The sequence below is a fragment of the Phalaenopsis equestris genome, unplaced genomic scaffold (genome assembly GCF_001263595.1).
Source record: "Phalaenopsis equestris unplaced genomic scaffold, ASM126359v1 Scaffold000297, whole genome shotgun sequence".
In the NCBI taxonomy this organism is placed as follows: Eukaryota; Viridiplantae; Streptophyta; class Magnoliopsida; order Asparagales; family Orchidaceae; genus Phalaenopsis; species Phalaenopsis equestris.
Window position 1 is genome coordinate 3289897 of NW_018164739.1, and position 26815 is coordinate 3316711.

A 26815-nucleotide genomic window follows, 5' to 3' on the forward strand; every position below is an offset into this window, starting at 1 on the left:
GTAGAAGCCATGAGACAATTTTTTTAATTAAGGTAAAAAGTACAAGAGGCTTGATGATGGGTCCCAATAACAACCAAAATAAGTACACTACACACTCCAAGGTCCCAAACGTCAGGTGTACAACACACTCAAAAAAAATGATCTAAAAAAGTGTAGATGTATACCCCAAAAAGATAAAACTCCAAGAGAAACCAATCCAATTGAATCTCGACAACAGAATGTACCATAATCTTATTAGGGTCAAACCACTGTGCTGGTTAGTAGTCTGTCAGTATCTCCTCCACTTCAACTTCAAGCTCAAAGCATCTCATAACCAAAAAGCCATCTCCCAGTCTACTGAGAGAAGCACAAACCAAGGCAGACAAAAAATATAGCAACATAGAAAAATCATTAATTTTAGGAACAGGGAAGAGAAATTCAGCTTGAGTAGCACATTGATAGACCCAGAGCATGGCTGCCCCCATAATTGAAATAGTACCCAAGGTAGGCAGGAAAGAGAAATATAGCAGCATAAAAAAAAAACAGCCAGGGATAGAAAACCATCTTGATAGAAAATTGACTTCCACATGGTAGAGCAGCCCCCATAAATTAATTAATGCACAGATGAAAACTACATAAGCAACATCAAATAAAATGAACAATTGTGATGGCGAAAGCAAATCAACAGCAGCAGCATCCAAACAGAAAACCAGCAGACACAAAATCGGAGAGAATAAGGTGTAAGATAACTACAGATAATTTTCATTTTCAATTTTAGTTTCAGTAGCCATCCAACCAACTCTCCTAACTGACATGAAAACAACCCCATCAATGTCAAAACTGCTACCAGATTATCAAGAAAGACATGACAACATCACCAAACAGGATCCCAAATCCAAGCAGAAAATCAGCAAACACAAATCAGAGAAAATTAAATGTGATGATACTGTAGCTATAACTATCAGGAAGCTCAACACTTCCAACTCTCCCTACAGTCATCAAACAACCCCATTGATGTCTGACATAAGTATCCTGCTCAAGTTCTGGATTCTACACCACCAAACAAGAAAAGACAGGGAATGACTGAGCAGCATGATCAATACAATATAAAAACCCCATCCCTGTATATAGCAAATAAAATAGAATATGCAACAAACTATTGGAAATAAAATCCCATCCCGATGAGGAGCGATAACTGATAACACCAAACTCCCAAAAATAAAATCATAAAACAATGAGCAATGCCCGGCCACAGCTGCTGTCAGCATTACTTCAAAAAAATCACACCAAGGTCTGATATAAGGGGCATCCAACATATCCCCAACAATCAATGTGAGCAAGTTCCCAAAAGGTTTCCTTCCCACAAGAATTTCATCATATTTAGCACCAAAACTGGCTAGCCAATTGGCTGGTTTATTTCCCTCCACGTGAATAAATTTTCAAAAAATGTTAATCTGGGAAGATACAACTATGTTCCAAGGCGCGTCCCTTATGCCTTGTAATATTTTAACCAAAACACTTGAGTCCATCTCAACTTGCACAGAGGACCAGTTGGCATGGCTAGCTAGTAAAACAATCATATACACAGACCTAACTTCAGTTTCCAGAGGATTAACAATAATACAAGGAGAAGATAAGTACAATAAACACCTATCCACCCTGCTTATCCCTAGCAATTCCACCAATGACAAGAGCATCAACATTCCAACTGCCATTAGTATTGAATTTAATCCAGTTAGCCGGTGGAGTCATCTATCTCACCAAAGTAAGGAGTTGCTGATCCCTCTTACTAACCCCATTAACATGTTGTAAACAAGATAAGTCAGAAAAAAAATAATTAAGCTTATTAATGCACAAACCAACCAGCCTATTGATATAAGCCAAAGCATTAGCACATATAACAACACTAGTAGCACACTTCTTTCCATGATTAGTATCATTTCGAGCCATCCATATAAACCAACAAATAATAAAAAGATAAATTTGTGAAAATGATTCTTCCTCCCCTCAAGATTGCAAAAATTACAAACTTCATATATGTCCCTCCAAGAAAATGTAGTATTAAGGTATAGAAATTGCCCCCTTCCTTCCACACATCTAAAGAGATAGGGCAAGAGAAAAAAAGACGACCCATCGATTCTTCCTCATTTTTACATAAAGGGCACTGAGATACTAGCCTCAAATCTTTGAGTTCAAGAATATCATCACAAGAATTTACACCATGGAAGAGTTTCCAAGCAAAGAAAGACATGGATGTAGATAATGCCCAACTTCATTTATCCTCACCCCAATCATTTTTTTGAAAATGTTGTAATGTGAAATAAAGAGTTTTGGTTATGTAACATTTAGGAACCATTTTGAGTATAGGAGTGTTTTTTAAGTAGGATCAAACGGGATAGTTGAGATATAATGAGCATTATCAACCCCAACAAGATCAATAAAAATGTTTTAAGTTCCAAACACCATTAGTCCAAACATCTGAGACAAGAAAATTTTTATGATGCACATCCTCCACAAGATCAAGGTCCTTTTGAGACCAACAATCATGTCAGAAGGAAACATGACCATCACCCAGATCCCAAAAGATGTGATTTTTAGCCCAATCTCTCACCTGCAGTAGTAATTTCCACCACCTGGAATCACCAATCCTCCAACTAACTAGAGAGGGGTTAGTTTTATAACAATATTTCCTATGCATAAATGTAGCTCAGAATGAATCACCTTTTATAAAATTAAGCCAAACCTTAAAATAATTAATATCTACAATGTGATGAAGTTATTTAAACCCCAGTACCCCAACATTCAAAGGTTTATAGACCTTTTTTCCAAAAAACCCATTTCTTACTGGAAAGACCACCAACCCAAAGGAACTTGTTGAAACACCTCTCCAAACAACCTTGTTTGCTTTTTTTAAAACTTAAAAACCTGCAAAGCATATAAAGGTAAGCTATTAAGAGTACTTTTCAGAAGAGTAATTCTTCCCCCAAATGATAAAGAATGGATCCCAGTTTTGTATCTTTTTATTACTTTTCTTGACCATCTCATCCATTCTTGAATGAGACCACATTCCTTTAAGTAAATTCACCCCCATATATTTTAAAGGAAGCTTAGAGATAGAAAAACCAGTGAAAGAAGCAGCCCACTGTGCATTCTTTTTGCTCACCTTCTTCCCAATGTAAATATGACATTTATTTTTACTAAGGTGAGCCCAAACACCATTTGGAAACTCTCCAGTAATTCATATCTTTTTTTAGCTGCATATTTGTCTGCATTATATAATAGTACAATATCATCAACATAAGCCAAATGGCTAACAACCATTTCAGACTTATGGGAAAACTGCAAGTTAAGAGATTTTAGAATTATATCATTCAACATCCTGGAAAAATAATCAAATACTAATATAAAAACTGTTGGGGATATGGGGTCTCCTTGCTCGATTCCTCTGCCCGCACTAGAAAAACCAAAGGAGCTTTCATTGAGGAGAATACTATACTTGTTGCAAGCTAGCCATCTAACCACAATATCAAAAAAATTAACTTTGAAGCCCCCATCATTCAAGATTTTAATTATGAAATCTCAAGTAATGAAATCATATGCATTTCTGATATCCAATTTAGTCTCCATATTTACTCCTCTTCACTTTTTATCAATGTCATAAAACATTTCTTGTGCCAACATCATTTTGTCAGTGAACTTCTACCTTGAATGAAAACAAATTGATCCTTTGATATTAAGATATTCAAATGAGGCTGTAACTTCTTCACAATAATTTTGTTAATAATTTTGAATATTACTGAGGTTAGCGAGATGAGTTTAAACTGCTCCCAGATGTTTTCTTATTAGTTTTGGGGAAAAGCAGAATAACAACAACAAAAACAAAAAAAGTAATTTCCAGGATTTTCTTTAAAAAAACTTTGAATAGCATTCACAACTTCCTTTTTAACTATGCTCTAGCATTTAATGTAAAAGTCCAAGGTGAAACTATCAGGGCCGTGGGCCCTATTATAGTTTATTTCAGATAACATCAAGAATTTCTTCACTTGATGGGATATCGAATAATTCCAACTCACCAGTATACTGCTTATCTCCGAAAAAAAAAACTTTCCTCAATACTGAAAGACATTCCTCAATGCTACTGAATTTATATTTGGCCTCAAGCATATTTGAAAAATATTGAACAACATTGTCCCCTAGTTCTTGGTTATATGTAATCCAATCTCTAAGCTCATTTTTTATTCTAATTGTAGTGCTATTAGCTTTCCTTTGTTTGATGCAAGCATGGAAATATTTACTGTTTATATCTCCTTAAATTGTAATTCCTAGCCTTTTTGTGTAAGAGGTCCTCCTCCCAAACAAAAGCTTCCAAAAGCTTTCAATGTGCATCATTTATTTGTGAAACAACCTCTTCACTAGAATCATCAACAACTTTTCTTTAGTCTTTAGTACTCTATCATGAACATCACCAAAAATTTCCCAGTTCCAAGATCTCAAAGTAGCAACAACCTTTTTGTGAAGTTTCTAAAGAGTATACCATGCACTACCAAATTCAATGCATTTCCAATTCTCAGCAACAACTCTTAGAAAATCATTATGTTTGGACCATACATTTAAGTACCTGAAATGATATTTAGAAAATTTTTAAAAAATGTCAAAAGATAGAAGCAAAGGATTATGATCAGAACAAGAGCTACAGAAATGCTGCACTTTAGAGAAAGTATAAGAGGATAACCAATCATGGTTTGCCAAACAACTATCCAAACGTTCAACAACCTTTCCTCTCTTCCATGTATATTTGGAGCCATCAAAACCTAGATCATGCAAACCAGCATAAGCCATAGCCTCATATAAATTATCCATCAAAGTTGTGTCAACTCTTCTGCCACTTAATTTTTTAGAGTTGTATATGATCATATTGAAATCTCCCCCAACCATCTACCTTTCTTTAAGCAGAGGCCCCATGCTCCTAATTTTACTCCACAGATCATTCTTTGTAGGTTTAGAAGTGCCAGCATAGACGATAGTAAGCCACCCAGAGAAATCACCATCTCAAAATATGTATGAACAAATTGATTGTCATCAATAATAATGTTGACTGTAATATGTTCCCTTCTGAAGAACCATATCTTGTTTGAATAGTTGCCAAAAAAGAGAAAATGTTTGAATTTACCCAATATTTTTTCTTTTTTTGAGGACACTATAGGCTCCAAAATAGCAAAAATATCAACTTTGTAGACTCTTGTCATTAATTTTAACCTACCAAGATAGTAGGGATTTGTTATTCCCCTGATATTCCAAATTAGTATTTAAACTTGATGAGACAACTTAACCTTTCTAGTAGACCTAATCAAGACATGTTCTTGATCACCTTCAGAATAATAATGATCCACCTCTCCAGATTCATTTCCAACTTTTAGATTTTGTAATTCATAGAAACCTTTATTCTTTTTTTGTCTGTATTTTTGTACTTGCCATTTCTCCCTCAAGATGTTTCTAGTATCCTCCAAGTTATCATGAGTACTAGGGCCCACATCACCAACAACAGGAGCATCCAATGGTAGCATGCGTAGATATCCCACCATCAATGCCACCCACCACAGACTCAATGTGTACAAAGGTATCCCCTACATCATCAACCAAAATTACCTCATTCACTGAAGATCCTAAGACAACATCCCTTTCCCGAGCTACATCATTCTCGACTTCATTAATATTACCAGCACCCACATCAACAAAGTTAGCCAAGTTGACACAATCCTCAAACATCTTATTTTCAGTGTTTATTTCAATACTGGGCAAAGAGTTCCACCCATGCTGTTCACTTTTTTAATTATGGGTGTAAATGATAGCAATGCGCAGAACTATAACCAAACATCTTACAATTATCACAATATGAAGGGTGTTGTTCAATAATCACCTTTTGCCAATAGCCATTATGTGCAAAGCCTATCCACACCTCTTCCAGAGCATTCTGTGTAATATCATGTTCTATTAAGATTCTAGTCGCTGAGGGCTTAGATAGAGTAAAGGTGGGTGAATCCATCTTTAATGGTTTGTCAAATATTGCTGCAATGGAGAATAGAATTTCATGGTTAAACAAATGGAATTTTAAGTCAGGAAAACGAATCCAGACCGGGGTAATAGGAGGTTCGGTCTGTGGATCAAAATCCACCGACCATTTGAGAATCTTCAATACTTTGTTGTCTATTCGCACAAGCCTCTTAGGAAAGAGCCTTGTGTAATCCTCCTCACTTGTGAGTTGTATAAGGATAAGCTGACCATCTAAAATCCCGATCTTCGAGCTACCCGCAAGGTTCATTAACTCGAAAACCCTCCTAATCAATTCAAGCTTCGGATGCCCGTACAAAAACTTCCTCACTAGAGCTAATCGACAAGAAGCGACAATGATTGCATTCTCATTATCAAAAACTACATGTAGCAGGTTTACCACTTTTCTTTACCAACTTTTTTGTTGAAACTGTACTCCCCACCTAGGCACAGTGAATCATGGAAAGCTTGTGGGAAAAACATTGTGTTCAAAACCCCCTTCTCCTTACCGCCCGCAAGATCATTGGCGAACGAACGGTCCATTCCAGCGAAGAGAAATTGTAAGCTACTCGAATCGCCATGGAGTCGTGACCAGAGAAAACCCTAGCAAAGCAAAAACCCATCGTGTACGAATTGTCATATATCATACTTATTGTGCCTTTTAGAGAATAAAGATTTTTGACATCATTTATTTTTTTGTTTACTATTTCCTTGGAAAATATATTTTGAGTATTGCTTGTGATTCTATTCTTTATGCACTATGTTTTTATGATATTTTTTTATCGTTCTTCTAATTTTGTTTTTTGTCTGCAAACTGAACAAGCCTATACAATTTTAGAATTTAAGATCTCATCACTGATTTACATATGTAATTTGGCCATACTCATTGGCTCTATTTTAAGCCCTTTTTTCACCAATCAATGATATAAAAAATCACATTATTATTAAGGAACATTTATTTAATTCGAAGGTATTATGGAATGCAGTGAATTACTCCCAAGAACATTAAGGAAATACGCTATTATGGTTTGGAATGGAAATTCATAAAAAAATATGTATTAGCTTGACGTCGGGCTACGAAAAATCATTACTTTTTTTCTGATGCAAATCTACCAAGAAATTTACCAATACTTGAGGACTAGTGATTGAAATCTGATTCTAAAAGCTGGTTGTAGCAAGAACCCACACCTCTCCGTTTTTATATTTTGAGCTTGGGGGATAGGGAAGGGACAAGGATCTTAGAAAATCAGTCTTGGCAAAGTTTAAGTTTTCAGTATGGTTTTCTCTTTCCTCTCCACTTCTAAACTAGGGAATCTACCGTTGGACCCAAGGTCTCTTAGGATATTCTGAAAACTAACTCATAAAACGTCCCACTTCCTAACCCAGTTCTTCAGTATTTTTAGAAAATACCTATTGACACCTAAGCCTTCTAATTATTAAACCGCCTCTACACAGGAAAAATAAAAGGGGAGGGTTCCTCTAGCCATGTATTACTTTTTGAAAAATTCTTCTATATTAATTACGATTATAACCAAGCGAATTTTGATTTTGAATTTAAAATTCATGAAATAAAATTTAAAAGGTGGGGGAACGATTGTTCTCATAATAGGAATAAAAAATTCCATCCACGTATTTATACTCTTCATGAACATGCACCCACACAAACACAGACAAATAAATACATAAATATATAAAAAACATTTTCTTATTATATATAGTGTTTTCAAAGTGCAATTGTAATGTGAATATGAGATGCGCATTTTTTTTTTTGGCTTCGATGTGCTAACTGAAGTGACATTTTTTATGACTAATGCTGAAACCTAGATATCATGTATATATAAATCACACCAAGTGATAGTTTTCAACAAAGATAGATATACATTAAATATTTTAAAAGATGAATAACTTAAAACTTGATATAAATTTTAAAAAGATACACATACCAACTTTTTTGATAAATTTTCTAAGTGAACTTGAATATAGAATTTATTAACAATTTCTATTTTATATGGTAGTTAACAAAAGATTAAAATTTTAAAGCTAGTGTATTAACTTGATTTAATCCATCATGTATTCACTCATTAGTTGCATTTGACCCAAAGTTTTACAAATATATAGAATAGAAAAATGTTATCAATTAACAATCAAATAAAAAAAAAAAATGAAATTATTTGTATCACATCAAATGTACAAGCAAAATAATATAGAAATTAAACATACACCCCAAATATGAAATAATATAAATGAAATTCTACAAAGATTTATAAACAAAATTTTATCAAAAATTATTAAAAAAAATTATTCATTTATTCAAAGTACAATCCAATAAAAATAACTATAAAACATGACAATAAATATACTGTTATCGCTTAGTATGAATTAAAGAGATGTCAAGAAAGATTCAGAAGATGTTGCAATGGATAAGGAGACTGGCATCATGACCCTGAGGAAGTGCAAGTGATTGGAATTCGTGACGATGGCTTGATGCTTGTGATGGAGATGGAGATTGACATTCCTCTTTTGACAGAGATGATTGTCTTGACTGGGATAGTGGGGACTTTTGACTGAGAAGAAGCTGAGTGCATGAGAGGGGGATGATGCTACTGTGTTGATGAGATGTGTCGTGAAATGATATTTTCTACACGACTATTTCCCCTTTTTTAATAACCTTTTTAATTAAACTAAACTGGAATTGGAACCCTAAAGTGTATTAGAATGGGAACCAGAATCACTCATGCTTTTTCACGTGCTTTATTGCTTGACTTCTTGTTGTGACTGCTTGAGGCTGAAGTGCAAATTGCTTTCTTTTTGCAGTGCGTCACTTTAAATGCATGTCTGGAAAAATGCTGATTATTTTATTCGGGTCATATAAAATATCTTTTATATCATTTAAATGGCACTTACGTTGCTACTATAAACCAAGAAGTATATAATGGAAATGGGAAATTAACTTTTAATTACAAACTGGTAAGTTTTATAAACCATTTACTCTTGCAGATTTTCATAAAAACCAATATTTACATCATATCATACAAAGCATAACTATGTATATATTATTTATTATCTATATTGAAGTCCTCATCTTCTAATTTTCTTGTTTCTTCTTAACTTTAACAAAGGAACGTAGTTCATGTAGGAATGCTAAATATATACCTTAGTGGGTTAAAGAACTCACCTTATAAAATTTAATTAAGTAGAAGAGGAAAAATATGTATGATTATAATATTATTTCATTTTCAGCGCCACAGGCCTTTTGAGTTTACAGGCTTGAGTTGAAGATGGCTTTTTGTCCATAAGTGGGTCAGCCCTTTGCATGTGCCATGCAACTTGTGTTTTCCTTTTAAACCAATTACACCCGTTTTATATGAAAAGGCCAATGTATTTATGCACTTGTCAATGTGGCTGATCTTGGTTGTGAATTTTATTCGTGTCTTAGTTTTGAAAATTAGAATAAGAGGAGCAGAGTGGATTATAAATTGGTTGAGAATCGAACTATCTTTGAATGCTAGTTTTTATTTCTGGAGTTTAGAACCACATAACTGAAATTGAGTGATGTTGTCCACATTTACTGGATTGCTAGAGATGAAATGGTGCTTGCTACAGATTTCTAGATTGCTGTAGATGAAATGTGGTGGTCATGGATACATGATTATTTCAACACTGAAGATAAAATTGTAATTTTATTGATGTCTATGCTGCAACCTTTGTTTGAGATTCGTCATGTTTTTTGATAAATAAGTTTCGTCTTGGTCTAGCTGGGTCTTCGTACTGGGCGGCACGTTGCACCTGATGAGTATGGTTGTGGTGATTTGTCATTATACACTTTTAATAGATACTTCATACTTTGGAAGTAATAGGTCACTTCTTGTGTTCTGATATAACTCAAACTAATTCTTCCATATATGAATATAATAGGAGTCTTAATATATGCCTCAAATTTTTTTTCCTTTAATGATTTGAATTGTGTGCCAATTTATATTTCTATAGTTGGAGCAAAAGTGCACTTAGGATCGTGAAGGAAACATATATTTTCCATAGAGAATTTGAATATCACTCCTTAAACATCGAACTTGTATGGCTTATCTTAGTCACTCTCTAAACTATTGACTGTTACACTAGGTGAATTTGGTGGCAACATGAGATCTACTATTGTCTTAGTGTTTATAACTAAATTCAATAATTACACCAACATAGATTTTGTACTTTAAGACGGTGTGCTTGTTTATTTCTTGTCTGTTGATGTTTTTCTTATATTTTTAACATTTCTTTCTTTTATTCTGTTTTCAATTCTAGCAGGATTTGATTAATATTGAAGGCATTTCTTAGTGTTAGATTAATAACTATATGTAACCATCATGGATTACTGTAGAAATGGTATTAGTAGTTTACATACTTTTGATGGCATATATGGGCAATGTTTTTTTCTTAGATTCATAATTTTATTCATTTTAAAGTAGGCATTTAAACTGAAATTAGGTTTTTGCTACTTGTGTAAATATTTCTTATAGTTGGGGATGTGCCTTTTTTGAATCAATTGACACAAGCTAAATCAAGGGATAATTTGTAAGTTTTTGATCTTGGCATGGCCCATTGGCTGATTTGAGATGCCGAATCTCACCATTGAGAGTTTTACGAACACCTAGTTTGGATGAAAGTGGCATGAAGAATGCTATAATAATTTGGTTTTGGCAAAGTGGCATGTTGAGTTAAGAAGATTTATTTTTCTTTTTTGTTTATCTGTTTACTTACATGCTTAGCAAAATTTTGGTATTGAGTGGACTCGAAATTCCCAAGAAGTCTTAATAGTTATTATATATGCAAAATGGTTGCGTTAGGGAGGAAGTAGCTCTAGCTCATATTGAAGACAAAGTTGTGGGTGGCGTTGGTCTATACAATGAATGCCCACCTTATTTATTAATATGGATGGGAGATTGAGGAAATGTGAAATGTCAATTAAATACAATCAATAGGATAAATATGACATAAGCTATAAATTATGTTTCTATATCTAGAGTTATAACAATATTAGCTCTTGACATGAGAAATAAGGATTTATAAAACAAGGCCAATGATTTTAGTATAGTTTTTTACGATCATTATATTCAGCTAGATTGGTTGCTTAGTTTTCTAAAAATCATGTAAATCCATTAATTTTTTTTTATGGCTTTAGAAACTTAAGATGTAAGAGGTATTGTAAAGCATTTCTATACAAATTTCTGGTGTTTTGGTGTTTCTTCCTTAAATTACCTCTTTATCATCATTGTCATCATTAGCATTATCCAACTATTTGTAATCAACCTCATGAATCCTTTTTTCGCTTTTCATTCTTTTTATTTGTATTTCGTTGCTTCTTTGTTACCATGTTGATTTTATCGTTCTTTACCGTTGCATCTTATGCTCTACACATATATTATGTGCAACTTCCCCCTTGACAGTTCCCAACACTTGTTTAAGTTGTAGTCAGATTTGTCTGAGTTAACTTTGTTCATAAAATGCACTTCTATTTGATTATTTCTTTGTTGCTCTATTGGGACGTTATATAGTCTTTGAGGATGTACCAATGAGATGCATTAGCAATGTTGATATTCATGAAGTTGTCAAAATATGTTTTTGTTGTTTTTTCGATGGTGACCACTTAAGTTGCCTTGATCGGGGACCTTTCTTTCTCTTTTAATTATGGCTGATATGTTTATTTTACAGTTTTTGTTTCTCCTAATGGAATACGAGGCACGCTTACCGGGTGTTGTCCTACCGACCTTGTGAAGCAAGTGTATGCCAAGTAAGTCATTAGCATGCACTTCTATATGATTTTGCAAATTGGAAAACAATTTGATGGCACTAATTGTCAGAGATCCACTTTGCTTTTTTTTTTTCTCCACGAATCTTCTTCATTGAGCTCCACGAATCTTCTTCATTGAGACATTGAGATTTTGGAACTTGTTTGTATAAATGAGTCTCTGTTTTTTCTTCTCTTTACCACTAAAATTATCTCAGCAAACTGAAAGCTGGTAATGAAAGCGCAAATGGTTTACCCTCTATCACGCTGTCCTCTGGCTATCAATTGAGGGGCCAAAGCTGCTTTGTTGAAGTCACTCTTGGCTGTCCATCTACATCTAGTAAGGACGCTCAGGAAAAAAATGGTAGTCGAGAATTAAATGCAATAAATCCGAATGTTGAAGAGTCTTGCGTGGTTTCTTCAGACAAAAGCCAGCAATCTGACCCCTTTCCTGTACTTGAAAGGACATTCATTTATTCTGCAGAGTCTGTGCTGGTTCCTGTTTTGCACAGAGCCTTTGCTAGATCTTCCCTGAAAAGGTACCTGCTTTCATTATGTCAATCTTTTCATATCAGTTTGTAGGTTTTTGCATTGTATTCCCTCACTTTTTATAGTGCAGGTTCTTCCTCAAAGGTTGGGCTGGGGCATCACTTCAAGAGTTGTGGCCATTTTGGACATTTTCCTCTTCATCCCAGTTTTTACAACGGTGAGTTATTGATTTTCATGTCTTGTTAGTAATGATAAGGACATGAGGGGTTTTTTTTTTCAGGAATTTAAGTGATGTAGAATGCCTTAGGGTTTCCTAATGCAACTAATGTGACACATGGTGTGATCATACGCAACAAATGTTTTTGATTCTCATACAAATATAATCCAGATCATTTGAAGACTTGCCTTCATTAAATGAAGCATACAATATTTGAATCACTGTTTTCAAAGCACAAAGCGCAATACAATTCACAAGGCTTTAGTTTTGCTTCAAAGCGCAAAACACAGTGTAGCAAAATTTTTATTAACCAAAGCGCTATTAGGTTATATAAAAGTATCAATGTATAAACACATTTATTAACAATTATAAAATATAAAGTACGACTCAGTTGATATAAAGTAGAAAAAAATCTAGTACGATTCTTAATTTGAAGGCAAATATTCAGGATAAACCTAGTAATTAAAATTTTGAGCAATTTCTAATAGATTACTATGATTATTAATAACTTAAAAGCTGTAATTTAACTTCAGCGTTTCGAAGCGCGCTTCAGTGAAGCGATGCGGGCCTCAAACGCTTTGCTTCGATTTGCTCGCGAAATGTGCTTCTAAGTGCGCTTTAAAAGCATTGACTTAGATTAAAAGTTATATTATATGGAATCATTGAAATAATATGAGAAATTTAGAAAGAGCTCAATAAGACATTAAATCAAGGGAGCAATTGTAGATTGATTTTTGTAAATTGAGTTTATAAAATTTGAGCGAAATCAAGTGCACTAGTCCTATGAATATCAACTTATTACATAAAATAAGAAAAATGAACAAATTAGGTTGTCACATTTTATCGCACTCGAAAGAACCAATTATCCAACTTGTTCTTATAAGATTGGAAGAAGAAATTTTATTCAAGTCTAAAGTTGTAATTACTTGCCTTAAAACAACTATTTGCTGACTCCTTTTCCACTAGGCTAATACCTTTGAGATTATGTTGTCCCGCTTGTACTACACTCAAAGTAATCTAATGTCCAGCTTGCATTCGTTTGGTTGAAACTGGAAAGATAAATTTTATTGAATTCTTAAGTTATAATTATATGCCTTTCAGCGACTATTTATGGGCTCCTCATTCCCCAAATTAGTTGATATAGCTGCGTAGTCATTGTAATGCAAATTTAAATTAAATCCCAAAATTCTTATAGTAAGTAGTCAACATATTGTTGTTATTAGCCAACATGTTGACAGAAAGCCACAAATCACATCTATCTCAAATGTTGCGCATCTTTCATTGCAATCCATGGAAATCAGGAGTTTCTGCAACAAAACATTCTATGCCACACCGCATTAATGCTCACACACGCTGCCCTTCTCATCTAATAGAAATTCACCATTATAGTTCTAAAGCACAAATTAAAAAGGTTAAAGCAAACAAAACCTCTCAAGCCATAAATTTTCCTCTGCCATATGTAAAAATTACAGCCAATATTTGTCATGCTATGCATATAGATTTAAAATTTTCTCTTTTTAATTTAGATCAACTTTATGCTAATAATTAGAGAAAACTACTATGAAAATTAACTCAAATAGAATCAAAGCAAAATTATTCCAAACCATATGCACCAATATAATGAGATGGAATACAATACATTCGTCCTTATCGGCCACCATCATCATTGTCATGCTCTTAGTTACAAAATTAACAAATGCGTTGATAATTGCTTAGTGCAACACATTTGATAATTACTTTAGTTTCGTTGATTCAGTTCTGGTAATTGCTCTGATCTTTTGTTTGAAAATTTATCTATTTGGGCACTTCTGTCTTTCCCACATGAAATTGATTTTTTTTTCTATTTTTTATGAACCCTAGATGACGTGCAAAATTTTTTAACTGTGTTGTATCATCTCATCAAAGCTCATATTTTTCTCTTTACTTGTATATTCTTGGAAAAAAAAATTTGACTGCACACTGGTCTTCTGCACTAATAATCCTTCTCTCTTTTGAGCTCAACTTTTGGAATATATGTCGAGAAAATAATTTGCAGTTTTCTGTATATGAACATGTGCCAATGTTTCATTCATTAAAATGTAGGATAAAAATAAAATTTACACTTTGCATGTCATAGTTTGGAGGTACATTTTTCTGTATCTCTCATACACGTTTTCCCAATCAAGGTTGTGAAAAATTTAATCCTTCTATTCAAAGCTTTTTGCGAAACTGTGTTAGTAGTACAATATGAGCGGGCTAAATGTGAATGGTATCTTAAAAGTTTAAACTTTTTAATATACTATTTTTCTGTGAGAGAGAAAAGACAGAATTTTAGAATTTACGGAGCTTTATTAATTTCGAATTCCCACACAGATTCTCTAATTCAACATTTTCTGTGAATGTTGAATGAATAAACAAGTAACTTGTATCTACAGTTTTTTTGAGAAAAGCAATTAATACTTTCTTGCCGGTGGAAGTTTTTGGAATCGCTCTTGGCATTTTTTCAGCATTACGTTTAAAAATCAAGTCTGAATTGGAAGATGTTTTTTTCCTTAAATTTGTGATGTAGCATTGGTACTTGCGAATTGTATGTTGCTGTTTATATCTTTAGTTTATTTACTTGTTCTGCAGCACTGCAGTACTGCTGTAAATGGTGCTTGATTCATTTTGAGTTTCATGTTTATAGTGCTTGAATTTTTCTCTAGATGATGAATGTGCAACAAACAGCTTATTTCACTATTAAAGAAAAAAAACAACTTATGTCACTTAATTACTCTGTCATTTGATATATGTCCATAGCTCGATGTATGATTTCCATTTACTTCGTATTAACTTTGGCTCAAATTGTTATATGAAATCACGTGGAACAGTGAGTTCCTGGATGCACTTGGGATTGATTTCAGTGGCAGAGGACTGAAGCGAAAATGTAATAGCACTAGTAATAGTAGCTGTAGTAGCACCAGCAGCACAGGCAGTACATCCAGTGGAAGCGATGTTGCAGCTGGTATTGTAACTGGTGACCTGGAAGCTGATGCTGATTCTTTAAACTCCAGGCAGTCTGGATTATCTTCGAATGATCTGTTTGATAATGATGGCAAGAAGATGGTACGGTGTCTTTCTTGTTCTGGAGTCTTCTTGTATATGCATTCATGGCTTTTTTCAGAATGTCTTTTTTAACAGGACATAGTGGTTATAAAATCTTGTTTGATTACCTTTGCTCTGTTGATTATGAAAGCATTGGTGTTTTATTTAATGCTCTTATTTGCATTTTTGGATATAAAAGATATGCTATTCTTCTCTCATATTATTCAACATGTTATTACGACCATACTTCTCTATTCTTTATCTTCCATGCTTCTATACATTCAACTCTCTTTTTAAGTGTGTTTTGTGCGAATTTTTGCTCTATATTATTGGCATTTCCTTTTCCACCTCTTTAAAATCTAGCTATGTGCCACCCATATAAATCTCAAACTTTTAAAGATCACACTCAAAAAAACGAGATACAAATGGATTATCTATTCTGGCAATATGGTAATTCTATCCACACTTTCAAACAACGCTTTTTGCTGAACCAAACCAATTGATTTACCCAAATCATGATATTAATCCATAATGATAAGTTAATAGTGATTTTGAATAATAATCTAGCATGTTTATTGTTCCTAGGAGAAGTATTAAAAATTGGCTTTATTTTTTGATCAATTATTTTATTTTCTCTGATAAACTATCTTTGAAAGTTTTATGATTTTACTACAAATATTGCAGACATAGAAATGCCAAGAAACATTCCAAAAGCATTAAATTCACCAGAGTTGAAATTGTTGTCCATGAAGAAATACAGCCCTTTGCAAGACAATGTATGGAAGCCTTCAAAATGTTTTAAAGGAAAGAAACTTGTTGGATGCAAATGGATCTTTAATACAAAATACAAAGCTGATGTAAATGTCCACTGGATACAAAGCAACATTACTGACAGAAGTTTTCACTCAAACCAATGTGATTGATTATTAGGAAACCTCTGTCATGATTGCTTAGATGAACTATATCAGGCCAGTTTTTTCTATTGTTGCTATATGACTTTGGTCAGTCTATCTTCTAGATGTAACATAAATGCCAACATGATGGGGATTTACAAGACGAAGTCTATATGACATTTCCTTCTAAATTTGAAATAGTAATTAAAACCAGTTATGTTGAACCATGAAATTACTTTGTGGTTTTAGGCATGAAGAGTTTTGTTTGACAAATTAATCGTATTGATTTAAAGACATGGGTATTCTCACAGATAACATGACTTATAAATCTTCTTTCTTTTAAATTTTATCATGATATTGTATGTTAATGATATCATCCTTCAGATATCATGAAAGATGATATGACCAAACTTAAATTTATCTTTGCTAATGAATTGGAAGTGATGGATCTTGGTTTATTGAAATATTTTATAGGTGTGGAAATTGCAAGATCATGCAAAAATATTTCCATCACCCAACTGAAATACATCCTGGACTTGCTGAAGGATGCTTGGGTGTAAACTTGAACATAAACCAATGAATCTATCGTATAAGATTGGTATTAATGAATTTTCTACCTTAGTTAACAAAGGAAGGTATTAATGGTTATGAGAAACTCATCTACTTATCTTTCACTAGTTCTAACCTATGCTTTCTTTTTTGCGCTGTTATTGTTTTTATGTATACTTCACGAAGGAACGTGAAAACGTCTTAATGTTATATATGCACTAAGGTATCTCAAAAAGACAGCTGAAAACGGGTTACTTGAATTATGGGACTGACACGTGTTGAGATATTCACAGATGCTGATTTGGATATATATGTAAATCATAAATCAACATCAAGTTGTTCATTCATATGCGGAAACGTATAACAATATTGAAGTTGAATTCAGGACCATGACGCATGTTATTTTCTTAGGGTATTTTGCTTAACATCTACTTGAAGATTTAAAATTTTTTATGACAACTTAATAATCAAGAGGTGTGACAAAATACTATCAACAATTCTAAGGACTCTATCCTTCATGATTAGACAAAGCATAATGAAATTGGTAGTTACTTTATAAAAGATTAATTTGATTGATGAATTATCTACAAGAATTGTACTCAAGCAAGTTAAACAAATTGCCTGCAGGATCGAAATAATTCAATAAAATGGAAGTGGCAAAATAAATATGTAAGAATGTGCGGCATACTTGGCCTAGTAGTTGGGCGCTTTGCCCAACCACAAGATTTAGTGTCAAGACATAGCACATTCGGGTGCGAGTTAAAAAACTAAACGAATTGGCCACCAGATTGAAATAATTCGATAAAATGAAAGTGGCAATTTAAAGATGTAAGAATGTGTGACGCACTTGGCCTAGTAGTTGGGTGCTTTGTTCGAACCACAAGATTTAGTGTCAAGGGATAGCATATTCGGGTATGTGCGTAAGTTAAAAAAAAAAAATCTAAAGATGCAAGAATGAGACAACAAGAATTAATTAATTATTCACTACATGTATCATTTGAAGAGTTAAAAAAAGGGTTAAGATGGACTTGCATGATCTCCAATGATCTGCTAATGAACAGAATGAGAACCCCTCTTTTCCTTTCATACTAATATGTACTAGTGGTTTCTTCCGCTTGGGTATTCTCTAGGTGTTGATGTGAAGAAAATGTGAACAAGATAACTGTTACGCCCAGACTTGAGCTGATTCAAGCCAGACTTGAGCCGGTCCATCATTGACTGGCCGAAAGCAACCTAGTCGGTTCGCAGGGTTCGGTCTTTGCCGTGTGAAGAGGCGGAGCGGCCAAGGCGGGCTCTAGTAGAAGGAAAGGAGCGGGAGGGGTCATCTATGACCATAATCACATATTCTAGGAGAAAAAATTAGGTGAGTTTTGAGGAAAGTTTGGGAGGAAAGTTTTTCAAGTGTTGTGGAAAAATTCTATGAAGGGGAGGAACCTAAAGTTTGTTTTCTTTATGCATGTTTTTATCAGATGCTATGTTTTTTTCTCTTGGGGGTATTCCTAGTGTCATCTTGGGTTGTTGGAGAGCCGACCTGCCTCTCAAAAAAAGTAGATCATCATCATTGTATCTTGCTTGTTTGCATTTGTTTTTTGTAAGAGTAGCCCTCATTTGAATTTCTCATCTATCTATTGCCATTTCGTCATTGTTGCTTGTTGATTTTTGGTTATGGAGCGTCTCAAATTGGTATCGGAGCATAGATCTTGGTGGGTTGCAGCAAAGGAGGTGGATGTGCTAGAAGGAGAGTTAGGACAAATCAGATTAGGAATGGAAGTGAGGTTCGCCACCATGGAGGACAGGTTTTCTTCCGTTGAAAGTTGAATGGAGGATGGATTTGAAAGCGTGGGAAAAATGCGTGAGATGATGAAAGAGCTCATGGAGATACAATTCAAGGTAGTGTCGATCGCTCCAGTTGCAAACCCTAGCTAAGGACTGATCAGAGAATCCTTGGCCAGGTCAAAAGGGAAGGAGATCGAGCGAGAAGACAACGAGTATGACATCTACCAACAGGAGCGTTCTCCTAGGACTCAGAGAGGAGGGGGAGTGGAGACTTCCGATGGAAGGGGATGATAAAAAAATTGGAGGAGGGAGGGATGGTGTAAGGGGCACGAAAGAACATGACGGAGGAAGGAGGGAATCGGAAGTTGGGTATGACTATTACTAGAGGGGTTAGCTTGACCCTAGATACATTGGGCGAGGAAGAGGAAGTTGTGGTGGAGATATTTGGGTTGGAAAATTGAAGATGTCGATCTCGAATGGGAGGATGCACATGGGTGGGTGTATCAGGTTAATCAGTACTTTGCAATTGATGGGTTAACTAAGGAACATAAGCTCGTGACAATGAAATTTTTCTTGGAAGGGAAGACTTTAGCATGATTTAAGCGGATGGAGGCAAAGTACCCAATGTATTAATGATAGGAGTTTAAGGATTGCTTGTTGGAGCATTTTCAAGCCATTTGGGAAGGAGACCCACATAAGCAATTCTATGCTCTGACTTAGGAGGGGACTGTCACAGAAATCCGGGAAAAGTTTAAGCTCGTGTCCCGGAGGTTGAGGGGTATTTCTACAGCATGACTGGAAGAGAATTTCTTGAAAGGTCTAAAGCCCAACATTCGAGCAGCCATCTGACCCCTGAGATCGTTTGGATTGAGGTGAATGAAGGAACTTTCCCAGATGTTGGAGGATAAGAAACATGTGAAGAAAACCAGCAATGGCAGTAACTCTAGAGTATTCTATAAGAGCACCTTGACAGCTACGATACCAAGGACCCAGACGTTGTTACTTTAGAAAGAGACGCCGAGGAAGAATAAGAAGCTGTTTCGGGTGTGCTTTCAAGCCCTTACAGGTGCAGAAGTGCATGATAAACGGGTAAATTATTGTGTTACCTCTGTGGCGAGAAATATGCCTCGGGACACTGCTACAAAGAGCGTGTCTTTCAGATTCTTTTAGTTGAGAAGGAGTATAAAGAGATTGAGGAATCAAAGGAGGCGGTGGAGGAACATCTGTAGTTGGATGTGCCTGAGGTGTCCCTCAATTCGGTGGGCTGCGGAACAACTGATTGTGGTGTTGGTGGATAGCGGGGTTACACATAACTTCATCTCAAATCAGGTTGTGGAGAAACTAGGGTTGGATTTGGTGACTATAGTGAGCTTCGACGTCGTGATGGGGACAGAGAATGTAGAGAAATATCAAGGAATTTGCAAGTGGTTAGTTTTGACACTTCAGGGCTTAGAGGTGATGACGAATTTTCTTTCCTTCGATTTGGGCATCACAGATGTGATTTTGGGGATGAAGTGACTGTGAACGTTGGGGGAGGTGAAGGTGGATTGTAAGTATTTGACGATGGAGTTCCAAGTAGAGGGTAGGAAGGTGATGCCGCGAGAAGATACTTGTTTTTGCCAAATTATGGTGTCCGCTCAAAACCATGGTCTAGTCGATTCGGGGAGCAGGACTGGGTTAATTGGTGGAGTTGCTAAGCATCGAGGAGGTTTGAGATTGAGGTTACAGAGTTTTCTAAAGGGTTCCAATAGCTCCTACAATAGTTTACGAATGTCTTCCAATAGCCAAGCTGGTTAACTCTTTCGAGGGAGCACGAGCACTCTATTACATTGAAAGTGGGTGTTTCCCCCATCAGCATCATTACCATATAGGTACCCTCAGATTTAGAAGAGTGAGATAGAGAAGCTGATTCGAGAGATGCTCGATGTCAGGATTATCAGGCCTAGTGTGAGCCCTTTTTTAAGTCTCGTCCAATTGGTGAAAAAAAAAGATGGTAGTTGGAGATTCTGCGTGGACTATCGGGCTTTGTACAAGGAGACAGTGTGCACAAATTTTTATTCCTGTGATTGATGAGTTACTGGATGAGCTTTATGGTGCAGTCATTTTCTCAAAAATTGATCTTAAGTCATGATACCACTAGATCAGGATGAGTACAACAAATGCGCATAAGACGGAGTTCATGACATGATGGACATTATGAGTTGAGGGAGCACCTGTTATATGCCAACTTGAAGAAATGTTTCTATGCACAGTTTCAGGTGGAATACCTAGGATATGTGGTGACCAGAACAAATGTAGTAGTGGATCAACCCAAGATGGAGGCTATGGTTGATTGGCTCTTACCAAGGAGTTTGAATGCGCTTAGAGGATTTCTGGGTCTCACTGGCTACCGTCGGAAGTTCGTGAGATGATATGATATGATAGTATGATCACTGACGACATAGTTGAAGAAAGACACTTTCAAATGAAGGGATGCAACGACAAAAGACATTGGAACATCAGAAGAGGACCATGACTAGCGTCCTGATATTAACACTTCAAGATATTAGTACTTCAAGATTTCAGTAAACCATTTTTAGTGGAGGCGGATGCGTTAGGGTACATGTTGGCAGCAGTGTTCATGCAGAAACACTGGCTGATTGCCTACTTCAGCCAGGTTCTTACTGATAAAGCGAGGCTAATGTTGTTATACGAACGCGAATTGATGGAGATTGTTCTAATGTGACGGTTCTACATATTGGGTTGATATTTTTTGGTCAGGATAGATCAGAAAAGTTTAAAGTATCTTCTGGAGCAGTGGATGGTGAATTAGAAACATCAGAGATGGCTATCCAAGCTATTGATGAATGATTTGAAGATTCAATACCAGCTAGGATTGGAGTACAAGACAACTGACACACTGTCAAGAAAGGTGGAGGAATCCTAATTGACGGCCCTATCGGTACCCTTGGTAATAGTTGCGAAGCCTTGAGATAGGAAAGCGAATGGGATGAGGAGTTGAAGAAGATAAGGGCTGAGCTACTACAGGACCCGAATGTTCATCCAAGATATGCATTGAGGGGGCAGCAGCTGCTCCACCATGGGAGATTCGTGCAACCCAAGGCATCAGAATCTATTCCTAGATTATTACAGGAGTTTCATGGCAGTGCGTTCGAGGGACACTTAGAGGTACATATGACCTACAATTGTCTAGAGGCAGAGCTTTATTTGGTGGGGATGCACAGAGATGTCAAAAATATGGTGACAAAATACGATGTATGTCAACGGTACAAACACTTGATCATGAGACCAGGTGGTTTACTACAACCATTAGCATTACCAGGGAAAGTTTGGGAAGAATTGACGATGAATTTTATCGAGGGGTTGCCATAGTAAGAAGGGTTCACGGTGATCATAGTGGTTATGGATCGCTCGAGTAAGTATTCACTTTTCATTTCCTTACGACATCTCCACACAGCGGTCTCTGTCTCGATAGTGTTTATCTAGGAGGTGGTTCGTTTGCACGGAGTGCCTTAATCAATAATATCAGTTAGGGACAAGGTGTTCCTCAGCTACTTCTGGAAATAACTATTCAGATTACAAGGTATAGTCCTTAAATGGAGCATCGCATATCATCCCCAGATCGATGGGCAGATGGAGGTGGTCAACAAGAGTGTGGAGACATATTTGAGTTGTTTTGTATCTGATACGCTGAAACTATTAGCTAAGTGGATTGCTTGGCCGAATATTGACATAATACTTCTTATCACACTGCAACACAAACAACCTCTTTCAAGATATTGTATGGGCGGGATCCACCTCACTTAGTACATTATGGGCATAGCGCTACACCGATATTCAACGTCGATCAGTACTTAGAGAAGAGAGATAGGATACTAGCAGAGCTTAAGGGGCATTTACTGAGAGCTCAGCAAATCATGAAGAGCAAAGAGGATGAACACAGGTGAGAGGTGCAGTTTGAAATAAGATACTTGGTCTACTTGAAGCTGAGGCCCTACCAACATAATCGTTGGTCAAGTGGAGCGAGAGACTTTCTCCGTGATAATTTAGTCTGTATGAGGTGATGACATGCATTGGGGCATCGACTTATTGTTTGAAGTTACCACCATCGTGTCACAGCTAAGACGTGCGATTGGAGATTATAGACCCTCGTCTACACTACCGCCGATGCTGACAGAGGACTTGGAGGTGATTCTGGAGTCATTAGAAATCTAAGGAATGTGTCGAGTAGAGGGAGCAAATGATGTATTGGTTAAGTTGAAATGACTGCCAGAGTATGAAGCTACATAAGAGTCTTACGAGGTGATTCACAAACAGTTTCCATCATTCCACTTTGAGGACAAGGTACTTTTTTTGAGAGGGGAGTAGTATTAGGCTCAGACTTGACTCGGTTCGTCATGGTCTGACTGAAAGCAACCCTGCAGGCCCGCAAGCGGTCTATCTCTTAGTGCCATAATCACATATTCAATAGACAGAGTGGTCAAGGCAGGCCGCAGAAGAAAGGAGCGGGAGGGTTCCATTAGTGCCATAATCACATATTCAATGAGGAAAAATTAGGGGAGTTTGGAGGGAAAGTTTGGAAGGAAAGTATTCAAATGCTGTGGGAGGATTCTATTAAGGAGATGTACCTAGAGTTTGTTTTCTTTATGCATGTTTTTGCTGTCTGCTGTGTTTTCTTCTTTTGGGGAAGGTCCTGGCGACGTCTAGGGTTGTGGGAGAGCGATCTATCTCTAAAAAAGTAGATCATCATTGTATCTTGCTTGTTTGCATTTGTTTTTCAAAATTGCAGCCCTCATTTGAATTTCTCAATCAATCTATTGCCGTTTCGTCATTGTTGCTTGCTGATTTTTTGGTTCTGGAGTGTATCAATAACCTCATCTAATGTACTCACTAAAATAATGTTACAACAAATTGAAATCGATTTAAAAAAAAAGTTATGTAGAAACGTATGTAAATGACTAAAATAAGATGCCCATGAACCTGAAACTATTCATGCATTTTGATAAAAGAAAGAAAAAGGCGGGAAAAAAATGAACATGGATAGTTTTTAGGTTTGAACTATGTGGAAAGCGTGCGCATGACTCAAAAGCATGCCAAACCGCCAAAATGCGGAATTATTTGCATTTTAATAAACACCTTGGTGACAATTTCAATATTAAAAATTAAACAGAGCACCTTTAAAGTGATGTGCATCCTTTGAGCAAAGTCAGGTTGAAATTTTATCGCTCCATATAGTGTCCAAGTCATAATAAAATGCTCGTGAACCTACCCTTTCACTCAAACATCTCACCCTCCTGCATGCACACACGCTCAAGCAAGTCAAGAAGATGTATAACGTTCTTGATATTTTGTGATATTTCGAAATCAGATGAACAAAGAAGCCAAAAAATGAAAAAGGGAAGGAAGATCTGATAGAGTACAAAAAATTCTGGGAAACTTTTTAGAAGATATTCTGAGCATTATTGGACCTTATGTGCATTTTGAGGCACGTGATTCCTTTTTTCTCACTCATGAACCATGAACAACTCCAAAAAATAATTAATAATTGCAAACATGGGTTCAGACATCAAGAAAACATCGAATTTAATTTTTGTCTTTATCCTTCATGTACTAGGAGCTAGTTTGACAAGGCTTGCATTCTCATAGCTGTCCTATTGATATGATAATCGTTTTAAACCTGTTGCTTCTGATATGACAAACATTTTCTACAACAGAAGAGCGATCATAATTTAATTACTAGTCTCACCAAGTTATTTGATATTGCATTTTTATATGTCCTTCGAACCCCTTTATGTGATCTTTCTTTTAAAAACCCTCTTTGGGCCATCGTCTATATAGAGGTAAGGGCTGTGCATCTCATTCTTTAGGTTAGATCCTGTACAAACAATAAGATAGTTAACACGGCTCGTGACTCGGCAATAATTATCGCTGTTGACATAATTTGCTGCTCTTCAATAGTCTCACCCAATGTAATCCACATTATCTTTCAATATTGGGAAAATTTAACTCTAACTTCTTTCCATATAGACCCATTTTCTGTATCCTTTAAAGTAAGATAATAGAATTCCTGGAGTCTCCCTAACAGAATCGCTTTGTGCCAATATCGTCACTTTTGTACTCTCATTTGAGAGTTTGACCCTTTGCTAGTTAATACCAGAGTTAACAAGGCTCATGGTGCATGTAAAGTAAGAACAAATGTGCCCTTGCCTTGGCATGCATGCCAATATTATGATTGCTCTATTTGCCTAAGATAAAACAATCCTATGACTGGGAAACTATGCCATTTCCAATGAACACATTCCTAATGTTGTGTTTTAATATTAAAATGTTTGTACGGGATGGAATTTATATCTCATAAGAATTTATGTAAATTCCTTGAAAAATCACAATTTTTTTTTTTCCAATGATAGGCATATTTAAGGAAAAAAATATACTGGAGGGAGCTTCGTTCATATTCAACCCCTACAAACATATATAAAAATAGAAAAATGGATAGAAGCTTGTAAAACCCAAAGCAATAAATGTTCACATTCATGTTTGAACAAAGCTCATAAGGAACTGATGTTACATTAAGTGTATTCATATGGCATTGCTGAAAAATCTCATGACATTAAGGATGTAGTGCATATCTAATGAAAATATGGTTTACTTGATTGCAATGGAACCATCATATTGAGTTACGACCTTAACGTTAATGTTTTCCAATTGTTAAGTCTATAAGTTGTTTATATGAGATGCACTCAATAGAGCATGAAGCCTTATGTTCGCCAAGTCGGCCTTGACATTGATCTTTTTGGCGATCTTTTATTTTAGGTTCACAATTATGATTTTTGATGGGTATCCTTTGGTCAAATTGGATAGGCTACCTCTGTTGGCTTAGTTGACTCGGATCCATGACAACACATGATGACAAAATTATAGGATTTTGATGATATTTTTCATCATTAATTCATTATCTGCTCTAGAGTCAATAATGGTATATTTATCTTTCTGTAATTCAAATTGCTTTCACTAATGCAAAGCTCTGCAGAACTTATGGATGAACCTTCATTGAAAGTGCTCTCTTGTAATTGAGAGATATAATTATTCATAAGGGTTTGTACTTCTAAGAAATTTTGAACCAAAAAATAAGGACTTCATCAACCTGAAATAAATATTCAACAAGGCAGTGTCGGGATTTTCAATGCCCAGACCCCTGAGATTTGTTTAATTGTGGTAGGATAATTTGTTGAATCCCATCAATTGATGAATCTTCTTACTCAAGTCTCTGTTTTTCATTTGTCCAGTTATTAAACCTTCTGCAATACTCATGAATGCTTGTTGGGTGTTTGATTAGTTTAGCTAAAGGCACGATGCGACTTAATGGCTATTTACACTTTGGTTGCCCTCCGTATTCATACAGCATGATGAATTTCAATTGATGAATTTGGTTTGTTTAGTTTTGTCATAGGATAGCACTTCTTAGCCAGCTGCCGGACTGAAAAACCAGCTTAGTTGGTCATGCAGCACCCAAGCCTTTTTTTTATTATTTTTAATTTGTTTCCATATCTATTTGGATTTCAAAATTCTGTTGCTTGTCATGCATCTTGTTTGATCATATTGCTTTTGTTAAAATTTTTCATTAGATTTATTTGATTCTTATTTTTATGGTGGATAGTTCTAGTATTCTTTTTTCTCATATATCTTGATCCCGGTGAACCTCCTTTAATTTAGGTTTCTAAGCGTGTTCGCTCAAGTGTCACTGATGTTTTTGGTCAAGCAGCCACAATCGCAAGTGCAACTACACAAAATGCAGCCAAATCTGAATTTAGCGTTGTTGATGCAAATAATTCAGCTATTGGTGGATCTGCAAATGCTCAAGTTTGTTCAAGTTGGGATTGGAATGATGAGGACAGAGGTTTTGGTATAGACATCCAATCACTTCTCGCAGAGTTTGGAGACTTCGGTGACTTCTTTGAAACTGATGTACTCAATTTTGGTGAGGTATGTCTTATATGTTATGGATGATTTTAAATTGTGTGTTTG

General features: G+C 35.6%; 1 protein-coding gene across 1 annotated transcript in view; it reads left to right on the plus strand.

Annotated features, from left to right (window-relative positions):
• LOC110025410 (mediator of RNA polymerase II transcription subunit 13) overlaps positions 1–26815 on the plus strand; it is an 83522-nt gene that overhangs the window by 24595 nt on the left and 32112 nt on the right. Inside the window, exons 10-14 of the mRNA XM_020725870.1 lie at positions 11725–11806; positions 12022–12342; positions 12423–12509; positions 15359–15593; positions 26504–26773. Of these exons, the coding sequence (XP_020581529.1) occupies positions 11725–11806; positions 12022–12342; positions 12423–12509; positions 15359–15593; positions 26504–26773 (995 nt within the window). The remainder of the gene's footprint in view (positions 1–11724; positions 11807–12021; positions 12343–12422; positions 12510–15358; positions 15594–26503; positions 26774–26815) is intronic.